Source organism: Phaethon aethereus, assembly GCF_964289735.1.
Source record: "Phaethon aethereus genome assembly, chromosome: 3".
Lineage (NCBI taxonomy): Eukaryota > Metazoa > Chordata > Aves > Phaethontiformes > Phaethontidae > Phaethon > Phaethon aethereus.
Genome location: NC_138576.1, coordinates 118470056 through 118493419, shown reverse-complemented (window position 1 = coordinate 118493419; position 23364 = coordinate 118470056). Strand labels below are relative to the sequence as shown.

Here is a 23364-nt window from a genome sequence, read left to right as displayed (position 1 = left end):
CAAAACTCCCTGAGAGCAGTCCCTGATGAAAAATAAAACCCCAGCCTGGAGAGTTGAGGTGATGTGCAATATATTGCCTTTCATCAACTATAATTAATTGAAAATAGTATGAAAACTTCCCCTAATGTCAGCATGCATAATCGTTAACAATTATTATTAGAGGATGAAAAGAAATGCTGCGTCAGGCTGAAATATCCCAAGAGTTCATGTGTATCATCTGCATATATAATGTGAACTTACTGTGCCAGACCTTTTCAGCTCTGCAAAAGTACAACTGGGCTAAAAATAGCTCCAGCTTATAAAAAGTTCGATGTTTTGGTGTAGGTATGACAGCGGTACAAAATCCCTACTCAGCTCTAGATTGCTTCGGCAAAAATGACAAATGTGTTTAGATAAATTGTGGAGAGCAACAAATGACCACCATCAAAGGCTGTGTTGTGTTTTCAGACAAAAAAAATTCAGGTTAAAACTTGTTCTTCCTGCTTCTGTCCCACAGCTGTCCATCAAAACCAGCTTTCTCCCTGCGGTCTATCAAATATTTCCCTCACAAATCAATTTTACACATGATCAGCCCATACCCCTACTGAGCTGAACCTCCCCGTTAATTAAGTGAAGAAATTACCATATATATTATATTAATGCAAACATCATTCAGCTAGTAATTCACGGCTGATCTGGATAATGGAAAGGTTGAACACCCATTAACCCAAGCCAACAAAATGGGTTGGCTGAGAAATTCTAGCAGGTCTCATGTGACTCTTCCCTCTAACTGCAGCTCTGCGGTATCTGCTATTGTAATAATTAAAATCCTCCCGGTAGATCAATACTGGAATCTCTTTATGGGAAGTGCCCTGATGGAAATGTCTCAAGGAAGCTGGGGCTGTGGAACTCTGAAAAATTCATTTTTTTTATCTGACAATTATCACCACACTGCAGACTAATTCAACAGTGCACCCCTCTCACTCTGCTTTGAATGCACTGGAGATTGACATCTAAAAAAACCTAACATCTCATTTTAACAAATAAAGGCACTATTTCCACATACAGTTTGGAATTATCAGCAATCATGAAACCAGACAAAAAATTAATATACATTAAGCACTTCATCTTCTGATGGCTTCCTCTGAGTCTCAGTTATCGCAGCCTTCTCCTCATTTCCTCTCTTTGTATCTTCCTGTATTGATCTCTGCCTTTTCATCTCTTGAAAAAAGGGGAAAGACATGTAAAATTATTATAAAGCTTGATATTTATGTATTGAAATGTGGACTTACATTATCGGGTTTTCATATATTTATTGTTAAATATTATTAAATCATAAGATGGGAAAACAGGTTTTATATTTTCTCCTACCTGGTCTGCTCTCCACGTATTGACTGAAAGACTGGAGCTGAGTTTTTCTGACGGTAGAGTCCTTGCTGAACACAACGGGATTTCTAAACCGTTCTGCTGCTTTTTGTAATCGCTCAGCACGATGTTCCTCTGTTCCATTCTGCTAGGAAAAAACCCAGACACACAAGAGTTTCTTTTGTTTACAAATGGGAAGACACGAATTCGAAAGGTACGTTTCGGCGAGGGGACAGGACGCAGCTTTTGCAAAGAGGATTTCACAACTCGAGCTGCGGTTTACATAGGATGAAAGTATCAGCTGCGGGAAAAAAAGGAGAGGAGTGATTAACTTTCCTTTTTTTTTTTGTTTTTTTGTTTTTGTTTAATGTGCGATGGCAACGACTGGCTTTTTGCTATGCGGGCACCCTCCTGCAGGACTCTCTACTTATTTAACAGCCAGACCTATTAATCGTGACCCGTATTTGCCAGCGATGCTGATTTTAAGCGAAAAATCACTCCTTTGCAACTTTGATTTGCTAAGCGCTGTGCATGCTGCTGCCAAGTAGCGGCGTCTCTACCCCTGAACATGATTGGTATCGTTTTAAAAGCGTGTTGCCTTTAGCCTGTGTCCCTGCCCGGAAAAGAAATCTGTCGTTTTCTGTAGTCCCCCAGACTTGTATGACAAGAAGAACTAGTTTCTAATTTTATGCCCATTGAGATAAACCACTAATGCTGGATGAAGGCTAAAAGGTAGGATTATAATACTACCCCACTGAACTGCATTTCATCAGCTATAACTTTCCAAAGCCAGATTTGTAAGTAAGCCCTTTACAGCTAAGGAAACTACAATTATCTTTTCCAGGGCTTCCTATGTTAATACTGGTAACAAATTCAAATGGTTCTATCAACATGAAATATCCCAGAAGACTGAACCACCGCAGCGTGTGGAAACCACAGATACCGAGGTGCTGTGTACCAAACAAATATTTCATTTTATACCTAATCTTTTATTATTTTTATTAAGTGTTTTGAAAGTAAATAGGGAAAGGCTAAGATGCATGACTAATAGCTAAGCCTGCTGAATGCTGAAACTGGTTATCAAAAGCTACCAAGACTTTGCCCTTCCTCTGCATTGAGACAATCGGTAATGAGGGAGTTCTCCAATGGCCTATTCTCTAGCCTCAAGGAGGCCGGGGATACACAATCCCCAAGGGAAGGTAACAGTTTATCCTTTTCCACAAACACAGAATGCCTCATTTAGAAACGTGTAAACTGCATTTTATTAAAAAACAAATCCACCTCAATGCCGGGAGCTCCATGAGAACAGATGGACACCATATATTCCTTAGAATGCCGCTTTCTAACTCTTCCTTAGAAAGACGTACACAGAGATAAACTGTGAAGTTGCACCTTTTGTGGGAGTACCTTAAACAAAAGCAACTCCTTCATGGAAGCTTTTCATAACCAGAAATGCCATTTTCGTCAGGTTAGGTGATACCACATCACCCTAAGATGTGGTGCAGCCCGCCGTGTGTCATTTGTCGAATTAAGCTTAAAAAAGTATCGCTCATATACTCTGGGTGACTTTTCAGCTGCACTAATAGGGTGGTTATGATTCTGGTTAAATAAAAGGTGGTTTTCTGTTATTAGCACAATAACCATCTGACAGCCTAAACTAGAGTCTTTACCAAAATAAACAAACACGGCTAATTTTTTAGGCCTGGCAACATGCTAAAATATCAGTGTGATTAGCCAGTAAATCCCATTTTAAGAAACCTTTTTATGACTGGGGACTTCTGCCACTTTACAAATGTATTCCTCTAAGCCCACTAATTCAGTTAGCCTTTTCAATCCATTGTATTATTCTTGGGCCAGCTTCATTTTGCATTAAATCCACTGCAGAAAGCTAAATTGAACGCAAAAATCAGACTTGATCCAGGCTTCCTTTTGTTCAAAGATAGAGACCGAAAGTCCTCTGCTGCTGCCACACACTTTCATCACCAATTTATAGGAACCGACAGTGTAAGGGAAAAGCAATGAAAGTCATTGTTTTGGGACTTCAAAGCATCTCTGTATCTGGGGAAGGAAATCCTTTCAGTCAGCAGTGCTTTCCCCCCAGACTGCAGGTGGGTGAAAAGTTATACCCAACTGGAAGTGCCCCAGAGCCATAGGGATATGAATGACATACAGGGACTATTTTAAAAAAAATATAATAGTAAGAACACAAGGGGTCTAATTAAGAAAACGAAATGGAAAATTGATTGGTGTGCACTTTATGCTGAAGTGGTGAACATTAAGAATAGGCAAAACAACCTCATACACGTGTCTGTTTTTCTCAGAAGCACTCGTCGTCAAGCACCCAAGTATGTATGCCTTTAAAGTGTACCACGGCTTAACTTTAATGGAGAAAAATCAGAGTGTCAGGCTTGGAAGGGAAGGAAATCATTGAGAGTCCAATCCTGCTCCCACTAAAGTCAGCACCAGCAGCAGGACGGAGCCCGTGCCGTATTTCTGATTTAAGTGACAACCTGAGCAATAAGAACTGAGAAATGTGCCTTATATCTCTTGCTGTTATGCCCATGACAAGTATCAAGATAAAAAAAAAAGAAAATGTTTTGATTAATCAACAGGAAAAAAACCAGTGCATTGCAAAGTATGCGACTGCACTGCCATGAAGATTTTCTGTGTTTCTTACTGTGAAGGATTTGATAAGAAATCATTTTCCTCCTCACAAAGTACAAACCCAAAATCGGAACACACAGGTACTGAAACAAAAGCATTAATCAAAACTTACCTTAATGTCTTGCTCTGAGCTATCAGTTACAGCTTTCTGAGCAGCACTGGAGAGTGAATTTGCCACCTGTGGCTGAGCTTCTAGGAACTTCTTCAGCTTCAAATCCACCAACTTACTGTTTTGTTCTGCTAAATATGCAAATACCACATACAACAGAGTGAGATGCATTTAAATGCAGAGTTGCTACAACAATGTAGCAATTTAAAAGGTAGATTTCATTCACTTTGCTATCATTTCAAACTAAAAAAGTAAAAACTAGAAGGAAAATTTTTTTTCTGCAATTAGGATCGGTGTAGATTTGTGTAACATACATAGATAATGCCCAAGTACTCTCTCCAAAAAAAAATGTAGCACTCAGCTGAACAAGTAAATGTTCTTGAAGACAGCAGATTAAAAAACCCACAAAAAATAGACATTGTTTACTTTAAGTTACTCCCAATCTGTATATACCTATACTTTGGTAGAAAACCACACTTAAAGAGCCATTTATTTTATGATGACAGATAACAATTTATCGCATATTCTAAGTACTGATAACCCCTTAAGTTTATGAATTCCTAATTCATCCCAAGGCTCCTTGGCACAGCTCCTCAGCGTTAAAATTTCAGTATCAAAAGAGACAGCTTTCCAGTAATATTTACTATGATTTATAGAGTACGTTGAAGTCGTGAAGAGCTGTAAAATGCCTTCGTAACTGCGTCGAAGGGACAGATTCAAAGTCTGCCAAAGCCCCAAAATTTTTTGTCATCAGTTTTAGCAACTTGGATCAGAGCCCAAAGAAATAAGAGTCGAGAATTTTACCTCCCAATAATGCTCATTCTGTACGTGACCGTTGACTATATGAATTTGTAACACACCTACACACACAGTTACCTACACATACACACATAATAAGGAGAAAGGTGTTAATAACAAACCACAGCGCAAATTTATGGAGCTAACCCTGGGTAGGAAGGCAGAATAACGCTGGCACAGAAGCCCCCAGACATACTCTACATGCAGCACCACGTGAGAAATCGCCCCCGAAACAGCGCGAATGCAGCATCACCTGCATTATATTATGCACGTACATCTGGGCCTTGGGTCAAACACAGAGAAAATAGCAGCTGCTGTGTTTTTCTATAGGCACAGCCTGAGTTTTTCACTGCAGGCTGGTAACTTCCAGCTGGTGTGGGAAGTGGAGCCATGACTGTTTTGCCGCACAGCTCTTTCCAAGGTTTGGAGCACTCCGATTCATGTTAGCCAAAATATTTTTGGCATGCTGGCAGTCAAATGATGCCTGCCTCCAGCAGCAATGGGCTGGGCTGGGTTATGACGAAGGATAGTTTCCCTTTCCTCTGGCACACCCAGTCAGGGTGCCCTCAATTGAGGCTCACATGTAAGTACATGCACATTCTCGTGGGTTTATACATAAACATCATGTAATAACTATGATATAAGAGGTTCACATTTTATCAGATGCATTCACAGCAGCGTACGGTAGCAGTACTGACAAACACAGACAGATGCAATATTTAAAACCAACAACTGGCAGTAAAAATTAAAAAGAAAAATTTCTCCTCTTGAGAGAGATGGGAGGGACGAAGATTCAGCAGGGGACAAATTAAGATGGTCATAATGATCCCAAATGTGAAATGTCCTTTACAGTTTTGTGTTTAGGTGCTCCCAGGAGATTCAGCCTTCATTAGAACTTGGTATGAATTGGCAGAATCCCACCAAAATCTGTACACTGATTTGTATCACAGCATTAGACTGCTTTCTGTATTATTGCCCATCCCCTTCCTTACTCGTTTGTCCCTCTGGTTCCTGTGCAGACTGAACTGCAAAATGATGTCCCAGGTTTTTTCCAGAATGTCTTCCCATGGTGGAGATAAAGCATTGGGTAGTGGGTTTGTATCCCTGAGAAGGTCTCTCTCAAGAAAAAAGCCCCATAAAAATAGATGTTGGTAGGTCACTGGCACTATGCGACAGAAATATTCATTTACTGATTTTCTGTTTCTCCTAAAATGAACCAGTATTTACTGGAAAATTATTTGACAGGATTCTGCTCTAAATTAGTTTAATTCAAATGCTGGAAATGTATTATATTACATATATATAGCTATATTAAATACTAAATATATTTTTTTTTGTGTTTGGAAATCCTCAAATAAAGGAAGAGACATGACTAAAATCTTTCACATTCAAAAAAAAAAAAGACTAGAAAGAAAGCACTATATATACATAATTGTTGGTTTAATTTACAAAGAGCAAACACTAAATGAAGTCTTTTGATATTAGGGGCTGAAAACATGGGTCCAGCCGGCATGGGCAGAACCAAGTCGGAGGACGCTGTAAGAAGTTCCCTCCCGTCCTGCCTTTACCCCGATGCTGTCCTGTGCTCGCCACACTTCTCCAGGCTTGAGCAAACGTGCGGGGAGCAGAAACGCGCTGGCAGAGAAGCGCAGCATACTGCAAAGAGGCCCTCAACAAGCCCCAGGGCCGCTGGTAACGGGCGGACTTGTACAAAGAACAAACTCCTTCAGCAACTCTCTGAGTGGAGGAGCCCCTTACTGATGGGCAATTACCTTCACGTCTTTGAAGATCTAGCACCTTTTTAAATAAGCATCTCCCTAGTAAGATCCTGATATATTTATCATCTATGGAGGGACCGGAACTCCAGTTCTGCTCAATGACAATTTTTCAAAGGGGAAATACCATTACTATGATTTATTATTACTTGATCAGCATGTGCTAAGATTATACAAGCATTCTTACAAGAATATGAATGCCTTTAAAATGTTTTATTAAAAATATATTACTTGAACTTTGTAAAGTAAATAGGACTAATTTTGTTCAAATTTATACCTCCATGTCCTCACTGGAGCAGCAAGGTATAAATACAAGACCTGGTCCTCAAGAAGGAACTGGAGGGATACCAAGCCTACACAGAAACCTAGAGACATGTTCGCTCCTCTTCACTGAGCACGTGGACCAGGACATCAGTGCATAGAGTGGCAGCTGTACTCACCAACGCGACTGCTCACTCCTCTGGCCTGCCTACCTTGTGCTTTGCTGGGACAATCCAGGTAGGGTGATTTCAGGCGGCTCTGCTTTACAAATCTGGCCTGGGGTCCCCTACCCCATCAAACAGTAAGAGACATTTAAATCTGCCATTGTTGGAAATAACGGTTTTGTTGCTGATTTTGAATTTCAACTAAACATGAATGCAAAATATTCAAAAAGAATATGCATTAGGGTTTAAAAGACCTGAAAAAGCACAAAGGAAGAAAGCTATGACAGAGAGAAGCAGCACATCAGTACTTATATGATGATGGAGTGTTAGTCATGCAAAATACACAAAATAGCCATTATTTAAATTACCCGTTGAATCAAGGTCATTTTCTAGGTTAGTAAGCTCATCTCCACCTCCAGTAACAGAGCATTCAGGAACCTCCTCATTAGTATCTATCTCAATATTATCATCATCCTCATCCTCATCTGTAGGAACATACAGCATTAAGGTTAGTATTGTCTTACATACATGCACCGTATCACTAAAAAAAAAAAAAAAGAATGTTTAGAGAACAAGCTAAATTATGATAAAAATGCAAATCATTAAATAACTCTGGAAGGAGATTTCACTCTGTCCACTCATGGATTTATCTTTAAACTGATGCAATTCAATATACACACAGGGGGCTCTGCTGGAAACTCCTGCTACAATAAAGGCAGAGTCTGGCCTCAGCGGTGGCTGCTCTCTGTGCTGAATCTCTGGCTAACTCTGAAAAGCACACGTGCTTTTCCTTATAACTCGAGTCAGAATCATTTCCCCTAGGCTCCCAGTTCTCTATAATGCAGAATGAATGCCAGCGCCTGCATACAGTGGGTTTGGATGGGCCTGGCCAACGGAAGGACTCGGGAGCTGCAGTCTCTTGAGAAAGGCAGCAGCTCTGGGCACTGAGTTCCCAGCTTGGCGAGACTTGCTGCTCCTTACTTTGCACAATATATCACAGACTGGTGATCGTATCCTGCTTAGGTGTTAGCGTCTCCTACCATTTCTGACACGAGGAGGAAAACTACCACCTGGAATATCACGCTTAGCAAGCGCTGACCTCAGGTGTAGCAAGAGCACACTCACAGATTGCTGCCTTACTGCACCGCTTTGAATCAGCATTGTTTGTAAGCTACAAACATTTTAAATAAAATAATAATTGTAATTATATTTTATATTTTTTATGGGATCTTCTTACCAAGTTTCTCAGAGCAGCTTATGAATATCACTTGTAAATGAGCCCCATAATGTTTTATGAAGTAGGCGATTATAATAATTACAATTATGATGGTGATGTAGGTAAATTATGGCACAGAAAGAGTAAGTAACCTGAGGAATATCACATAGCAAGTGCTGAATTGTGAAGCAGATCCCAGAAAAAATCCTGACTCACATTTTTCAATACAAATATATAATGAAATTAAACTCCATAAAAGCTAGATTACTACTTTCAAAGCACGTAGCTGCATTGTTTTTACTCACTTTTAAGTCTCATATCAAACGCTATCTACACTTGTTCAGACTTATACGAACATTTTTTTCCTAGGTATGTATGCATGCGTGTAAAAATGAGAAGAAAGAGAAGGCTGCAGAAAGAAGACACGTATAGTAACTAAAGGAACTTTAAAACACTCCACAACAGGAAAAAATACTAATTACAATTACAGGACATTGGTACATTCAAACGCCATATAAACAAAAAGGATCCTAAACATAGCACCAGCATGCCATAATCCTGAATACCAGAAGTTTGGGGAAGTTTGGACCAGGATTGGTGCTGATGACTTGTCATCTGTCCTTGAAAGACACTAAACTTCATCCCCAGACATGAAGTTTGCACTTCAGGCCCACACTGCTGACACGAAGGTCATACCGTTGTTTCTTTTCTTTACCTCTTTATCTCCACAGTCCTTGTAATTCCCATTTTAGGAGCCTGTAGACTTTTTTGTATCTCTGCTACTCTCTTCTAACCAATTGCTCCCTCAGTTCCTCTGTAATTAATCAATGTCTTTCACAGACCTCTGCCAATTCAGGGTAAATCTCTTGCTGCGACAGACAGGAGCAGAGAAGTTTCCATTTCAAGTGTCTTATTCAACAGCTGTTGCGTGTATGATGGAGCAGCAATCCGTGAAGTAGGACCCCTCTGTTTCAGCTGACCACCATGACTTCCCTGGGCTCCTCTCCACTAATTCTCAATGGTCCCTGGAAGAGTCCGCTTTCTTCCAAACTGCCCCAGCTTGAGCCAGATGGATGGAGAAAAACATCTCTCCCCAGACAAACCAGGATGTGCGACCAGACCTGGGACCCGACAGATGGTGCTTCAGGTATACAACTGGGTGGGCAGAAACACTCAGGACTCTCTGCGACATCCTTTCTGTTCCCACTTAAGTCCACACAGATGGTTCTGTGATCTGGACTCTAGTTGTTCCAGGTAGCCCAGAGGTAGGTGAACAAAGTAGAAGGGCACAGTGTGATCATCATGGAGAAAGGGATGGGGTAAAAAGCAGACTGAAGAGAGAACAGAGAATGGTAAAGCAGCAACAGCAACAATTCTGAAGTTTTGAATTTTCTTCAAAGCATCTCTACTTTTTATAATAAGGAGCTAGACTTCTCACAAGGTTTTAAATCTTCATGATGGTGTCAAGAGAAATTCAGTGGCACTCAGGCCACGGTACTCTCAAACGCAGCCTGGAGCTCGCGGTGGCACACTGAAAGCATGACTGGGCTAACAGCAGCAAAGGGCCATGGACATTTGGAAGAGGTGGAGGAGAAAGAAAGAGGGACGCCACCGCGGCAGAGGGAAACCAAATCCACCTCGAGCCTAGAGGCAGCAACGACTTTCCAAAGCACCCAAAGAAGTCAGCTCACAAGGTCGGCTCACAACTACCAGTCATCCAGCAGGATGCTGGTTATGTCAAAACAATCTAAACAAGATGACAGGATTTAAGACTGCTGCATACTAAGGGAATGCTTAGATTATTTGATTTCCTTTAATTTAATATAGCAAGATGAGATCAGAGGCACTGTCTTTGACACCACCATTTTAGGTAACAAAAGAGATGGGAATGTCAAAAACACCAGTTCCTAGTGTCAGATAATGACCTGACCTAGTATTTAATTTAAAGTTGGCAGGCTTTGACTGAATGTAATTATCAGGACATGTACACTTTATAAAAAAAAAAAAAAAAAATCAATTAAAAGCATTCATTTGAAGTAATTTCAGAAATTTTCAAGTATCTTTAAAAATCTACAGATTCCTTGTTTTAAACACTTTAGGTTTTTTTTTCCCAGTCCAATATTCTTCCAGTGTATTAAAAAGGGAAATGTGTTTAGGGAGCATGTTACAACAAGATTTTGCAATTATAAATGATAAAAGGAACAACATGACGAAGAGATAACAGATATCTTTCATGAAAAGAAGAAATTACTAGCGTGAAAAACTTAAAGCACTTGGTCTAGAACCAGGGCATGTATTTAGAAGAGTACTAAAGAATTGCTTCCTTGAAAAGTATGTAAATGTGGATCCTAGAAAGACAGCAAAGCTCTACTATGTCATGAAGAAATGAACAAAATTAAAGATAAAGGATTAAGTCCACAACTAAATGGCACTGACCATTACTTACACAGTCTGGACTGAAGAGAGCAAAATAAGAATCTTTTGGAAGCAAATGGAAATGCCAGAATATCGATGGAAAAAAGATCCAGAGGCATTTTATAGCTCATTTGTCTTTCTATCCAGGTTAGGCTCAGGCTTAATTTGTGATTAAACTGATACTCTCTTGAGTTGGTTTAAGCTTGTCCACATCTGAAGGAATTGCAGCAGACTGCATCAATTTCTAGATGAAATTAAAAAGAAACTATTTTCATAGAGAGGTAGAAGAATTGATGGACGTTGGATCCCATTAGCAGGAGAAGCATATGTAGGCTGCCACTGGAGTTGCATGAACAGTACTTGCTCTTTAGGGCAGATCCTCCAGGATTGTCTCTGGGAAATCCTTCAAGCTTGTGGATATTCAGATATTTAGTTTATTTACTTTCAGGTACAGAGTTCACTTTAAGGCTACAGGATGTGACAAGAACATCTGAACAGTAATAAAGGAAGAAAAGGTGGGGAATGGAAGAAATGCAGAGTCAAAATACTGGTTCAGTGTACAAGAAATCAGATGTCAGGACAAGAAAGCACAGCAGTAACTGCCAACAGATACAAATACTGTTAAAAAATATTAAAATGAGGACTTAACACTGACTTATGCATCGGAGACTAAACATGATGAGTAAGCCTGAGCTACCATGCACATTCCCACCGAATCATTGCCTCAGAAGTAAAATCTGTAATGTACCCTGAAACTTTAAGCATAGAAGTGCAACGCAATGCCAGCTGGTTCTCTTTGGTAAGTTTTTTAAATGCAGTATGCATTTCTAGCTTTTGTTATTAATTCCAAAATTTTCAAAAACTTTTTTTGTCTTATAATACATTTGGATGCTGCTTCTCCTGTGTTTTTCCCTCCCTGCTCCTCCAACATCTCTATTCTGTGCCGTTCTTGTGTTCACTCTCTTCTCCCAGTTTTGCCTATTTTTGGCACTTTTTTCACCAAAGCCTCTTCACACTATGCTTGTCTTACCCCCTGTCCTCGCCATTCTTCCCTCCCTCCACTGCTTACTCACCATCTCCAGATCCAAGCCACATACTCACAAAGACACTGTCTCAAATAAAGGATGGAGATGTGCCAGAGTAAAGAAAACACACTACCCAAATCCCAAAAGAGTAGACGGGTGTTCCACTGCATGGGGACAATGCCTAGATAAGATGTCAATTCCTTTGTCCCGTTGCTGCTGGGAAAAGGGAGGATATTTGGATTCCTATCACAATACTATCCCTGGACCCATCTCAAGGCATCTGCTTATCAGCCTGAAGCTAGTAGGACATCTAATAAATTTGAAGCTGCCATCCCAAACCCTCTGGTAGTTGGCAGGAAGAAGTATTTTCTGTCTCACATGCCAAATAACTTATGAAAAAGACTAGATTTCGTAGAAAAGGATGCTCCTTATCCAGGAAAGTTTGAACTTGCTATAGCTGTTTGAGTTTTTCAGACCCATTATTAAATAAAGCCTTTTAACAGAGAGTGTAGCACCAGTGCCAAAGCATGAAACTCTTAATGAGCACACAGGAACAGTGAAAGAAGTGAGCAAGAAGTTAGTCTTTAAAAACTCCAAAATCCCAAAGCTGAAATGTCACTTTTTTCTAGAGTAACTTAATTGAGAGAGAGGAAAATGATTTGGTATATTCTCTTTTTGTAAATTAAAACGTAGCAATCAGTGCAGGAGAAGATATTAAGGCAGCATAATGGACAAGAGAGCTTGGAAGATGTATTACTGTAAGCTTGCCTTGGGTATTATATAGAGAATGCAGGACTATACACAGAAAAAAACCTACTACAAGTGAATGCAGTCAGGGGCAATATCCAGAACCCTGTTGTAATAAGGAGACTGTCTATTAAACCCTAATTTTTGGTGGAAATCAAAACATGAAAAAGACTAAACCCAGAAATAATTGTAATTTATGTGGTTTATAAAGCGCTGGTGCATAATAATAAGTTGTAATAAGGAGACTGTCTATTAAACCCTAATTTTTGGTGGAAATCAAAACATGAAAAAGACTAAACCCAGAAATAATTGTAATTTATGTGGTTTATAAAGCGTTGGTACCATTTCATAGAACTACTCCATTTTAGAAGGCTGAATTTCTTGAGTGGAGACCTAATGTGGCACCTGACATTACCAGCAGTGTGGTAGAAGTATATGGAAGACATGCAATAAGGAAAGCTTTCTGAGAATGAATAAGCAGAAGGAAGTGCTATAAAATGCACGTTGACATGAAAAGAGCAAAGGGGAATAAAAGGAGACAGGGAATGAAAACTGGAAGTCCAAGAGAAGTTCAGATAGCTTGGCCAAACTACTGTATGAACAAAGAAAAATCAAGGTAGAAAACATAAACCAAGGAGATCACTCAAAGCACATGCAAAAGTAGAAAGCAGCGAAATTGTTATACTGGATAAAACTCAACAAGTATAGTGGCGATAACTTTATATACAAGTTGTCATCAGTATTGATACTGTCTCCTCCTGTTATTAAACACTGAAACTCTCTGAGTGCATACGCAATCTATATATATAAATATCTTTTTTTAATATATATGCATTGTGCATAGTTACCTCTGAGACTGTTTATAAACTGAACAAAGGGCAGGAAGAGCAATGGCAAAATTCAGAGGAAAATATGAACAAGGGAAGGCCACATCCCTGAAAGCAGCATACTGGGATATTTAGCAACACTACAAGTGAGTTACTGTGACAAAAAGCGTAACTACTGTCCAGCTGAGCACTCAGGATATACCCAGAAAGTGTACCTTACTTGGAGGGGAGAGATAGCAGAAAGAGCTATGTACAGGCAAGATAAAACAGTGAGGAGGAAGTAACTGAGTAACGTAAGGATGGGGAGTCATAAATTGTGAAGAGGGATGAAGAACACCATAGTCTACTTAATATACAAGTACTGTGCCATTTTGCTCAGCCTGCCTTACTCCCTCCCCATCAAGGATGTAATTTCCCTATTTATCATGAAAGAGAGTTATGTTGGCAAGCTTGGTTTACTGGGCAAAGAAAGGAAAAGTGAAGACCAGACCCAAAGGGACATGTACAAATAACTGCTTTTCTCTTTGGTGTTAAATGGAAAAGAAGTGTAGGGTTTAGGGTGCAAAGAGACTATATTTAAATATATATGCATAAAAAAAGTATATGTAGTAGAGAAGAAAAAAATACTGCTGTTGAATCTACATGCATTGTGAATGTAAAGCTGGATTTCCCTGACACTTTGGCTTACAATTACATGTTAGTATAGGAAACACAATTTCCCCTCAGAATATGTAGAAGACACTAAAAGAGCAAGAAGCCTGTACTGAAACGTGTGCTCAGCACCCATTTGAGTTTGAGTGACACTACATTACTCCATCTCGTAGCACTGGCAGGTATATGAATTTTAATGACATTTCAAAGTCAGTTTAATAACATTATAGCAATATTACAACTCAAAACCTGTAAAGGCAAGTGGTATGTCAAAAGACTGCCATTTAAAATCAAAAGGCTGGTGCCCTCACCTCCTGTGGGCCACCTTTAAAATTCTCTTCCCAAGCAGTTTTTGGAACACAATTAATAGAAAATAAAGTTTCTTAAGTATTTCTAATGTTGTTTCCCCCCCAAATCATGTCCATGCTCCTACATAAAAATATAAGGGATTTTAACCAACAATCATAAAATTCTAAAAAACTGTGGGTAATGATAAATCTCTAAATAATAGGCCAATATGAGCTACTCATTCGCATAACATCTTTTTCTTTCAGTCACATACGTGCTTTTCTTTTAATTGATGGAATTTAAGTGACACAACGCTGATTTAGGAAACATCTACAGCTAAGTCTTTTGATATATGCACTTGATGAAAAACAACACATTTTGAAGTGTGAATAAAAGTGACACCCAAAAAGTCTCTGGTTTCTAGGTTGCCATAGGAATAAGATACAAGGTTCCGCAGCTCACCTCCAGATGCCTTTGACCTTTCTTTCAACTTTTCTGCAGCCATTTCACTGTAGCTAGGAAGTTCTGACATCTTCACTCCAGATCGAGCTTCTGCTATTAGCTGACGAGCTCTCTCTCTCAGCTGCCGACGCCGCTCTTCATCTTGCTGCTAAGATATATTGAACAGTTGCCAACTCAGTAATTGACAGAAATGCAATTTCATTCTCAATCTGATCATCATGATAGTAACTGGTTTACAGCATGGTGCTTGGCCCACATTATAAATAGGATGCTCGATATCAGTTGGGTGTCACACCACAATTTTTAAAGACATCCATGAATCAGGTTTTTTTTAAAGCATTCCCCAAATTATTAATGCATTAGAAACCTAATTACTTGCAATTTTAAAGCATTTATAAATTATGTTCTATAAAAATACCTTGATGAAAATCCTCAGACACCTCCGTCTCAAAGTAATAACTACAAAAAGTTTCACCGTGGCTATAGAACTGGTTTTACTAAATTGAATTACTTGTTTGAGTAATATTCTCTCATAGAACTGACATAAGAAGCCAGTGTTACTCCAATCACCCAGCTGACTTCAAAGCGTAATGTGACATCAAATCTGAGGCATGGAAAGGAATCCAATCCTTTGACTTCAATGGATATATCTCTTTTTTTTTCCTTTTTTTTTTAAAAAACAAAATAATGAAAATTAATGAAAGAACAATAGATGCCAGATCAGAAGAGACTTTGCATCACTTTACAATGTCCTACTAGTGGGACTTTGGTCAGTCATTAAAGAGATCATAGTGGAACCATCCAAGATAGTGCTGTCCCACTAAAGCTCGTAACTATCTTAGAAGTTTGATAATATTTCAGCTACATAAATGAGTAAAGTTCTAGAGCATGAAATTTTGGAAAAGACTAACACACCATACTAAAAAAATATTAATAAAAATACGTGTTTAAACATATCTATAAGAATCCATTAAACTATAAGGGAAACAATTTCCATTTTCACCTTAAAAATACAATTTTTTCAAAGTTTTCCCCCTCCCCTCAATATCAGAAACGCTCAGAAGCGCAACAAAGAGTTTGGCTTCAAGTCAAATCTGCCGAGAAGCTTGTATCATTGATATAATGGCCACAAAAAAACCCAGGTATGGGCAGTTGACCTGAACCAAGTGGAATATAACAAACTGCCTAATTTTGGAGAACCGTCCTGGCAGCCTTCCCACCGACCCAGAAACCGAGCATCCCACACCTGCAGATGCTGGTGAGAGCTGCTGCTAAGTGCTATTTAGTTTAAGCAATCATTAATAAAACAAGCGCAAAATACTAATTAGGTACATTTTACCCATTTCCATGTAAATTGTTTGTTTGTAGCTATTTACTCAGCATTGTTCTCGGCACAATAGAAAAAATGCAAATGACTGAATCAGAATGCAGCCCTAATGGGACTTTTCTGTTTATAACCATTAGCCCAGAGGTGTGCTGTAATTCAATCCTCAAGCAGCAAGATTTAGCCTCATTAACAGCTTGCATGGGCAGGTTACAACTCATAAAACCCTACAGTAAACAAAGTATATGGACACAGCACAATATCTTGTCTCTGAGTGACAGAACCCTGATTCCCTATCAGATTGCCTCGATTTACTTTTCTCCTAATGTCCTTCCCCTGGAAAGGCAATTCTGCCTGGGCGCTGCAAGGCAGCGGGATGGCACACTGGCTTTGTTTGCTTTCTCACCCTTTAACTTCCCAGAAGGCACGGAGCAACAGTTCTATCAAAAACTTATTTGGTAAAGTACACATTAGAAAGGCAACTGGAAAGCTTCCCCCCTGCTCCTATGCACGATAATAGATCAACTTAATGTCATTTCCAGGCAGCCAACTGACACAGCGACCAACTTTATTTTGACCCGCGGTATTCGGTAACATTAATTACATTGAATTTTACATGAAATAAGCCTGCTCAAATCTCTACTATTTGTAATTCCCGGGATAGAGGAACTTGTGGTTTTGATTTAAATGACTTTTAAGAAGGAATGTGCAAAATTTGTATTAAGATTCCCATGTGGTTTAGCGTCAAACAATTTAATCTACTATAACATATGTAGTGTAAAATAAGGCCAGTTAAGTGTTTGTGACAAAAATGCCCTAAACTGAGCAGGCTGATTCCCCCCTCTCCTTTTCTCCCCTCCTCCTGAAAGAGAACTTGTATCCTGAATTATTAGCATAGTCATTAACATCCCGGGGATCTCCAAGCAAACACAGATTATTCTGGCTTGTGTTTGTGCTGATTAAGCCAATCATCACCAGCGGATAAGAGAAAAACCAGCCGAGTTCTTGCTTAAATTCAATTCAGGTATTTGAACCTTCGGTTACTGAGCTTGGCAGAGGAAACACTGGAACTCAGAGCAGAAAAAGTAGGTAGATTAAGCTTTCGAGGTACAAAACAGTAATTAAACAGCAAATCAGTTCCCTAGATGTTGGAAAGGAAAGCGCTTGGGAGAGGTACAGAGGCATGAACATAGCTATTAAAAAAAAAAAAGGAGACACGAAGAGAAGCTCCGCACCAAGAAAGGAGCATGCAAACACACATACTGCGATTTTTTTCCTGTACAGTTGAAGAGAAAACTCAGTAAAATCTTTCGGCCTCTGACATGAGCCTGACATGCCAAGGAGACGTTAAAGTTTGCTCTGTTATTTTCCTCCCAATTACTTTGTAATGGTCTAAAGATCTGCCATGCGGATGCACAGCGAGGAAAACTTCACCATTTAAGGACAAACTCTTCAAGAATATGTAATGTAATTCCTTGTTTCCCTCCTATAAAAATGTATTGGTATGCAATTTTTATATTTCACAGTTCACCGACATCTCGGCAAGCTTTCTTCCACTGCTTCAATGGTGCTACTTTTAATTTTATCCTCCTTAGTCCCAGTAATTAAAGTGATCAGCAGTGGCATCCCAACGGCTTTGACACAGCTACAACCCCCTAGCAGACTCCAGCTTTGAAGGGGAAGGGGAAGAAAAAAAGGACGGGAGTTTCATTTCACTGGAACAAGAAAATCAAGCTTCTCCAATCCTCAACTTTATCCAATTGTTCTTTCAGCAGCCTTTGGATCTTAAGGAACAAATAAAAATGGCTGCCATTAGGGGGTCCTTTTTGTACTCACCGCAGACAGCAATGACTGACGTTACTTTGGCCAAAAATGATGCCGTGGATTTGGGAAGATGAATTCGAATGCGAAACACTGGTGGGGCAGTTTCTGAGATCATTACCCGGCCAGCGATGTCACTCGGCGGTGGCAGAAGCTGAGAGCTGACCAACTCAGTAAAATATTGGGAGTGGTGGAGTCTTGCAGGGGAAAAAACCCAAACCCAACCAACCCCATAAAACCCACTTCCTTAAATCAATAAAAATTCTGCAACTTCTTGCATTTTCAAAAAAACCCCACAACCTCTGCCAGGGATTTTCAGTCGTCTTTTGGCAGAATTTTGGGAGGATCCACACCAAGTTTACACTAGAAGTCTGATAACATATTATCCTCTCCCTATAAAAAAATATAATCCCGTGAGCTGCATTTATTTGATGTTTAAAAAAGAAACTTCTTTATCGTGTCCATAGACTGGGGCGGGGGGGGGGGGGGGAAGTGGTAAATTAGCGATACTCTAGGGCAACAAAATTAAACCAGAATTGTACCTATGAGGGGGAGCGATTCCCGTAGCTGTAGGTTTCAAAATTGTCCATGGTCTGCCCTGAGTTCCCAGTACATCTAAGAGAAAGAACTTGACTGCCACCTCTTTCATCATTAGACAGGAAGAACGGCTCTGTTATTAGCCATTCAGAAAGAAAAAGACTTCTGTGCTTGTCCAGAGGCAAGGATTACCAAAATGTACCTATTCGGTTAGTAGAGAAGACAGAATTAAAAAAAAAAAAAAAAAAAAATTACACGAGCTTTAAAGGTTTGGGCAGGCTGGGTTTTACTGTGACCTTGATCAGCTCTTGTTTGAGTAAATAGGATTTGGGATGAAACATTAAAACTGTTTAGCAGATCTTTTCAAACCATTTCAAACTTTTCTTATGTTAGTTTATAATATAACCAGACATGCTTGTAAATGGCCACACCTGCTCATTTCTCTAGGGATGGCCTGATCTCTGCCTTTTCTAACAAAGAAAGGACGGGAGAAAAAAAAAATCAGCCTTTCTTGTTGCAAACCAGAGTGGAAAGTCAAAATCTTTCTCAAGTTTGTCCCATCTGGTCAGATTAAATCTTTGATCACCCTGGGGACCACATTTATGTTTGGTCTCTACTACCGTTTCAGAACAGCTCAAAATAGACAGGTAGCGAGCAAAATATGAATTGCTAAGCAGGGAACACGCGACATAAATAAAAGTGCATTGGCTTTGGATTTCTGTGGCTACTCAAATCATAGGAAACGGTCAGCAAAGAAAGTCATAAACACCTTGGATATTTTCTGCCTTCTGCCTGGCGCCTACATCAGCTGCCTTACTACCAATAAACTGTATGTAGCTTGAAAATATTTTTTCATGAATGTATATCACAAAAAGTATCAAATGACTTGTCATAAAGAAGCAGTGGACTGCATAAAAAAGCAGGCACTGATGGACTAATGAGGCAAGACAGAATGAAACCAGAAGTAGCCCAAAGTCTAAAACCCTAAGAATCACAAACAATGTCTTAACAAACCTGTCCCCTTTAAGAAAAAAAAGCCCCCCAAATTCACAATAAAATGGGGTTGTGTGGCTGTAAAATGGAAAACATCTCCTTAAACCTAGGAGGTATTTTTAAAGAAATGTTAGCCAGCAATTTTTAATTTTTTTTTTTTTTTTAGTATAAACCATGTTGTTCTGGAAAACCTACAATTCACATGGTACGCTGTTGCTGGTGTGACGAATGCTGGCTGTAGAAAAACAATCCATTGATAATTTAATTCCTCGTGTCATTGTGAAATTGAGAAACTCTTAGTTTACTGAATGAAAAAAATATATATTTCAAAAAAAGAAAGGCTGACTAAGTAAGTATCACCTTGTGCTACATCCAAGGCCTCTTGCTGGTTGTCTGGCTGCTCTTTTGTAGGCAAAAAGGAGCTGAACGCTCTCTGGCTCCTTAGATCTGGCCCAACAAATGCACTGCCAGTCATGCACATGGATCCAGCTTAAAACCCAGTGTGAGCCTAAAAGAAGCTAGTCAAACTGGCACCTACTCATGCAGAAGGAGATAGATTTGTCATGACAGGCTGATTATTCAATGTAAAGAAACAGTTTAGCTTTTCTAATCTGGTACAAATACATCTTTCTCAGAGAAAAAAGTAAAAGGTCTAACAGTTCAAGTATTTAAAGTAAAGAAACCAACAAAAAAATTGTAACGTCAAAGTGAACCATAGGTATTTGTGCTAGAGCATTCTGCAAAAACAGCCCTGCAGTTCTGCTCAGATAAATAAGATTTAACCCATTTAACCCTTTAGGAGCCGCACATCTACGCGACAATCAAGGCAAGCATTTCTATTTCGCACTGCACTTGGCTCTACGGCAAGTTTTAAGGACAGGCTGAAATATCCAATTCCAAAGACACTCTCTCTTTTCCCCCTCTTCTCGCTCGCCTGCACCGACACTAAGAGCGAGGCGCTCTCCCGGTGAACAATGCGCGGGCAGCCTTCCCTACTGACGGGGCTCCCAAGAAAGATCATCGAGAAAGTCGACCTAAACCAAAAGCAGCGACAAAGCCCTCCGCTAACTTCTTCCCTGGAATTTTTTCTGCTTAGGCACGTTTGTGCTCTCCCTCATCGGGGAAGTATAATTAAGGACAACAATCACCTAAGGCGTCGGGATGCAGAAGCTTGTTACGCCTGTCACCGTGACTGTCAATGCTATTGGCATTACCCACAAACAGAGTCTCAAGCATGCAGACTGAGAAATATTCTGAAATAGTGCCATCATCCAGGAAGTGCATAATGTCCAAGCTGAGATCAATAGTCTAAACCTGGTATTTTCTGTGCACAGTCGAGTTACAGACAAAAGTTAAAGAAGCTGCTTACTCATTGTAGGAGTCAACATTCATCGAGCCCCACTTAAGGGATTTTCTCTTGTGTAAACTTGACTTTATAATTGAAAAAAAAAAAAAAGTGGCGTTATGAAACAAAGACTTTTGGCAAGTGCGTGGGATGCGTAAGCTGGAGAGCAGCATCTTTCAGACTGCCATCCTGGGAAGCTTCCTTCTCGGGCGGGCAACCCCGTGCCGAGGGAGGAGGACGTGCCCTCCTGAGGAATGCTCCCAGTTCACTCCCAGCCGAACAAAGCAGAGCGGGCTGCAGGGCGCCTCCGAAAGTTGTTTCTCTCCCCCACTGCCCTTTCCTTAATTTTCGGGGGAAGGTGGCGGGATCCCAGTTGACTCCCATGTGATGAGAATGGACAGAACAAGTGCAAACCCTATGCCTCCCTGGATCCTATTTTGCTGGGGTTTTTTTTGAAAATGTCCTGCAAACTGCTGGCAGCTTGTTTTTAATGGAAAATACCAATCGCCTAGGATCTATACCTAGCCTTTTGCCAATAATGAGAAAACTTCACCTTCTGTCCCCAGCAATTCTTAGGAAATCTTTTGCTGTTATTCCTACAAATCCAATTACAGATTGTTGAGTAGCTAGTGGAGTAAGCTTATTGAGGAGTGTCACATCACTAAGTCGTGCGTATGTGTTTCAGTTTGTAATGTGGTCTGAGCCGCTGTAGAGGTGTCAACTTAAAATGCAAGTAAGTAGCAGAACAGGGCTAATCCCAGCCACTACTCCCCTGCAGCCAAATTGTAGCGCAATGAATGACAGTGGAAATGCAAAGATGCCACTGTGCTTATCACACACAGCCAGATGGTGGACCTGGATCAATGCACACATGCCACGATCAATGCATTTGATAAAGAATTAAGAAGAAAACTGTACATGTTATCAAAGAACTTGTACATGGCATAATTATGATTCTGCATGTGCTTACTGATGATATTGGAGACTCAGAGGCAGGTGATAATGAAACTGATAGGAAGAAATAGCTTAAAGGCTACAGCATATGGCCTCAGCACTAAGAAATCTTGTCAAATAGTTCAGAAAGCTTTTTTAACTGTTATTACAGCTCATAGTGCAAGCTGGTGGCAACGTTTTAATTTTTTTTTTTTAAAACCTGAAATGTCAAAAAGTTACAAAAGCTGTACTTTTCAGAATGGCTCAGAAAATAATTAGGACACTATTGTGTTTTAAACACTGCAGAAAAACCTACAGGCAGAGAGTGTGTTCACAATTTGCAGGGGTGGAGGTGGGTGGTTGGGCATTTTTAAATACATAAAATTCTGCATTCTGTTAATAAATGTGTTTAGACTTTAAGGGGGCTTGTGGCAGTGTAAGGAATGTATCTGGGTAGCGATTTGCATTCAGCACACCAATTTCTACAGATACAGTTTTGATATTATTTCTCATCAAATATAGAGTATTTCCCTGTTACCATTTGTGCTCTGTCAGCTGCATTACAGCCACCTTGGATGTGAAAGAAGGTAATTAAACATTTGTGGAAAATAAAGTCTAAAGTAATACAAAAAAGCATATACATTTATAATGTATTAAAGGTACCTAAAATACAAATTCTCATGCTCCAGTTGATAGATGAGCTGTCTAATCAACGCCTGGACGTAACTTAAGTGCTCTCATTAGTGTGAAGACCTTCAGGCTAAATAAGACTAAATCCCTTAAAAATTGCTTCTGCAATAGAAAAATCCCCCTTACTATTTTCCTCTGCCTAAATCATATCAATTAAAAAGAGAGGGAGGGAGGGAAGAAGGGAGGGGGAGAGAGAGGCATTTTCACATGACTTTGTTTTAACTGACACTCAAAAAACTATCTTCTGAATCCAATTTAAAATGTTTCAGCAAGAAAGTTCATTAGCAATCAAAGAAACAAAAAAATCATGCTGAGTTTAGTTTCTCTTTCACTTTAAACCTAGATCTTTAATCAGCGCTAAGGCGTATAATGCCCATTGAATCCTTTATATTCACTTTTTTTTCCCAACCCCCAAATATTTAATCAACATCGCAGTTTTACATTAAATTATAAAATTTATCAAAACGAGCCTCCGGAAGAGTGAAGCACGTATTTTATTTGCAGTGGGCTAAGGAGGGACCCCCCTCTCCCCCGCCCCAAGCCCCCGAATTTCAATTTGTCCTGACAAACCATTGGGTATTAAATTCTAAAGGCACGCAGAGTGCATAAAGAACTGATGGCTTGATTAGCTCTTGTGGTGCAATTGAAGGAGCTGTCTCTCTCCCCGCTTCTCCATTTTGAGAAACACTTTGATCTCTGTTCAAGTCAATTCATGAACATCAACTGACAAGACTGCATGAAACACCCCAATGGTTAGGCCCAAACTCGTAGCAAACTATTTGGTTTCATTAAGGCTTCAAGAGAAGTGACCAGTGACAGTCCTTTCATTCAGAAGCCAACAGGCAAGTGACTATTTAAACTTTAATGTGCACAATGTACTGCTGAAGGCTGCTACACCTATAGTCAGTCACTGAAGGATGAATGCCTTTACCTACTATTCTGTGACATGTGAACTACTAAGTGCAGCTGCAGTCT

At 39.7% G+C, this 23364-nt stretch overlaps 1 protein-coding gene across 1 annotated transcript in view; it reads right to left on the bottom strand.

Moving 5' to 3' along the window:
- Nucleotides 1-23364, bottom strand: part of EHBP1 (EH domain binding protein 1) — a gene marked incomplete at its 5' end in the record, with an annotated part of 230829 nt that overhangs the window by 38476 nt on the left and 168989 nt on the right. The window contains 5 exons of the mRNA XM_081998215.1: nucleotides 1094-1200; nucleotides 1351-1489; nucleotides 4121-4245; nucleotides 7484-7600; nucleotides 14747-14894. Coding sequence (XP_081854341.1) covers nucleotides 1094-1200; nucleotides 1351-1489; nucleotides 4121-4245; nucleotides 7484-7600; nucleotides 14747-14894 — 636 coding nt within the window. The remainder of the gene's footprint in view (nucleotides 1-1093; nucleotides 1201-1350; nucleotides 1490-4120; nucleotides 4246-7483; nucleotides 7601-14746; nucleotides 14895-23364) is intronic.